At 36.9% G+C, this 2298-nt stretch overlaps 1 protein-coding gene across 1 annotated transcript; it reads right to left on the bottom strand.

Moving 5' to 3' along the window:
• Window positions 1-272: 272 nt before the first annotated feature.
• On the bottom strand, window positions 273-1973 carry LOC111786644. The gene is made up of 3 exons (XM_023666877.1): window positions 1778-1973; window positions 997-1157; window positions 273-633 (listed from the first exon to the last, which is right to left on the bottom strand). Exons 1-3 carry the CDS (start codon window positions 1932-1934, stop codon window positions 526-528), a joined length of 426 nt encoding a protein of 141 aa, XP_023522645.1. The 5' UTR covers window positions 1935-1973; the 3' UTR covers window positions 273-525.
• Window positions 1974-2298: the final 325 nt, after the last annotated feature.

The following is a 2298-nucleotide window of genomic DNA, read 5'->3' as shown; positions in this document are numbered from 1 at the left end:
TTTCGACAAGCTTCATGATTCGTCGGGGGACAAATGCATGCCTATACTGTTCAAAGTCCCTCTCCCATCGGTTCTACCGTACTGTCTTGTAATCCTCAGCTCAGTGAAGAACAAAACTTTTTATGGTAATTATGCATATAAGAGACTAGAAAACATCAATGATAAAAAGTGTATCAATATCAAGTTCAAGAATTCAAACATCTATAGGAAGAAACTTCTTTACATCAATGATCACATTAAAACAAGAATAAATATAAATGTTGAATCTTTCCTCAAGTAGTAAAACTTATTTTAATTTAATGTGGTGCGGAGCGAGGTACTCCATTGTTTCTCTTTCCACTTTATATCTACAAAGAACAAAGTAATCTGTGTGATTTTCACTGCTCATTCTCGTGAATAAGTTCTTCAAATGGTCAGTACAAAGTTGTCTGCCCGTGGAACAAACAAAGATCTAAAAGTGCCAAAGCTCTAGAAGGGTTCATATATACAAAGACCAGTTGCTGAATAATCAGTAAATAAAAGCTCTTAGCTATCTCCAAATAGTGATGCAATCACCAATTCATAATCAAAGCCAAAGCATGCAAGTTTGTTATCATCTCCATCAACAACGGTTATCTGCATATGATATGAACCCTGCAAGGAAAAGGAAATAGTTAGAGTGCATGATAATTAAAAGAAAAAGAAATCAATGATTGTGTGTATATATCTAAGATTTTTCGTCCCGATCAATCCGAGTTCCTTTGGATAATAAGGTCATCATGAACCTCTTCAGATGAGAAAGCCTCTTTTTTTTTTTTCTATAACTGGGAGTTGGAGCTCTGAAGTAGAAAATGGAAGGTAGAGCACGTATCCTTTGAAGACGACAGTTGACTTTACTAGATCAATTGAGGCACGATAAAACCTTGTTCCTTTTAACTTATTTTAGGAAAATAAAAACCAGAAACTACAAGAAAAATACAAACACAAGTGGTAAACATGAAATGAGTAGTAACTTACTGGTAAAAAGAATGCCAGAGGCGTTTGCAATGGAGCGAGTGCAAAATCACCAAACGAGTAAGGGCAGGACGTCTCAACACAAATGTCGTGGCTGTCCCTATACATGTGCCACCCAAAATATGCAATGTCAACGACCATTTTTCCTGCAATGATTGGCTTACCTGTGCCATGTGTACAAGGTTATTGTCATTAGCTGAAGTTCGAACCAAGTGTCAAAGGATAATATACGAGTAGTAAGGCACGATTGTCTACAGAGGAAGCGAAGGTGGTACACCATTATCTCTCAAGGGATAAATAAAGATTGGACGGCAGTTGATAATTAGAAGTAAAACAAAAGTGATAGAGAAGTATCCTCTAATCCTGCTTATTCATAAAAAAGATGGCGAATCTGAAGGTTAACAGTGCTAAGCAAAGTCAACTTTCAAACAATTTGTCATCTTTTAGCTGAACCTCATAATCGGTCCAAATGGAAACACCAACGCAAGTTTATGACCATTTAAAGATCCAGCTGCTCATTAGTGAGATTCAACTCCTTATACTAGAAAATAGCTAACAAAACATACATGATTGACTCAATTTGTGTTCAATGTTCACCATTGAATGATAGTTTAGCCCAAGTATATGAAGTAACCTCAATCTAACTCATGAACTCATTATTCTCCATAGAAGAAACGGAAGGTAGTTAGTCCTCATGAATAGAAATTGTTAAAGCAGATGTAAGACCTGTAACTAGGAAAAGAAGTTCAGTGTATTATTGAATCTTCAGGTAATTTAGGAGTACCTATAATTAGATTGAAGGTCATATTTATTGGGCGACCCCTAACTATGGGGCTGGGAGATATCTGAACTCCTTTCACCATGATATCATACTTAGCTGTCTCATCTGCATCAGTGGAAGAATAGATATCAATTATATGTATATCAACACAAAATGGCATTCCATTACAGCAAAGTTCAATCAAACTAAAGAACGAAAGGCAGACTTCAATAGACACCAATGGGTGCCACCATGCTGGTGATAAAATGTGAGATCCCACATCGATTGGAGAGGAGAACGACATTGATTGGATTGGAGGGGGGAACGAGTGCCAGCGAGAACGCTAGGCTCTGAAGGGGGGTGGATTATGAGATCCCACATAGGAGAACAAAACCTTTTTTTACCAGGGTCAGGAAATCTCTCATTATCAAACACGTTTTAAAAAGCCTTGTGCTTGTTTATCCTAGTTCATAGTCTGTGGTCGGTCCACTAAAACTATAGTAAGTAAGAAACTATTAAAAACAAATCCACTAACTATAGCAAGT

The sequence above is a fragment of the Cucurbita pepo genome, unplaced genomic scaffold (genome assembly GCF_002806865.2).
Source record: "Cucurbita pepo subsp. pepo cultivar mu-cu-16 unplaced genomic scaffold, ASM280686v2 Cp4.1_scaffold002235, whole genome shotgun sequence".
NCBI lineage: Eukaryota > Viridiplantae > Streptophyta > Magnoliopsida > Cucurbitales > Cucurbitaceae > Cucurbita > Cucurbita pepo.
Note: the sequence above shows the minus strand (reverse complement) of the source record. Positions and strands in the feature narration are given on the sequence as shown.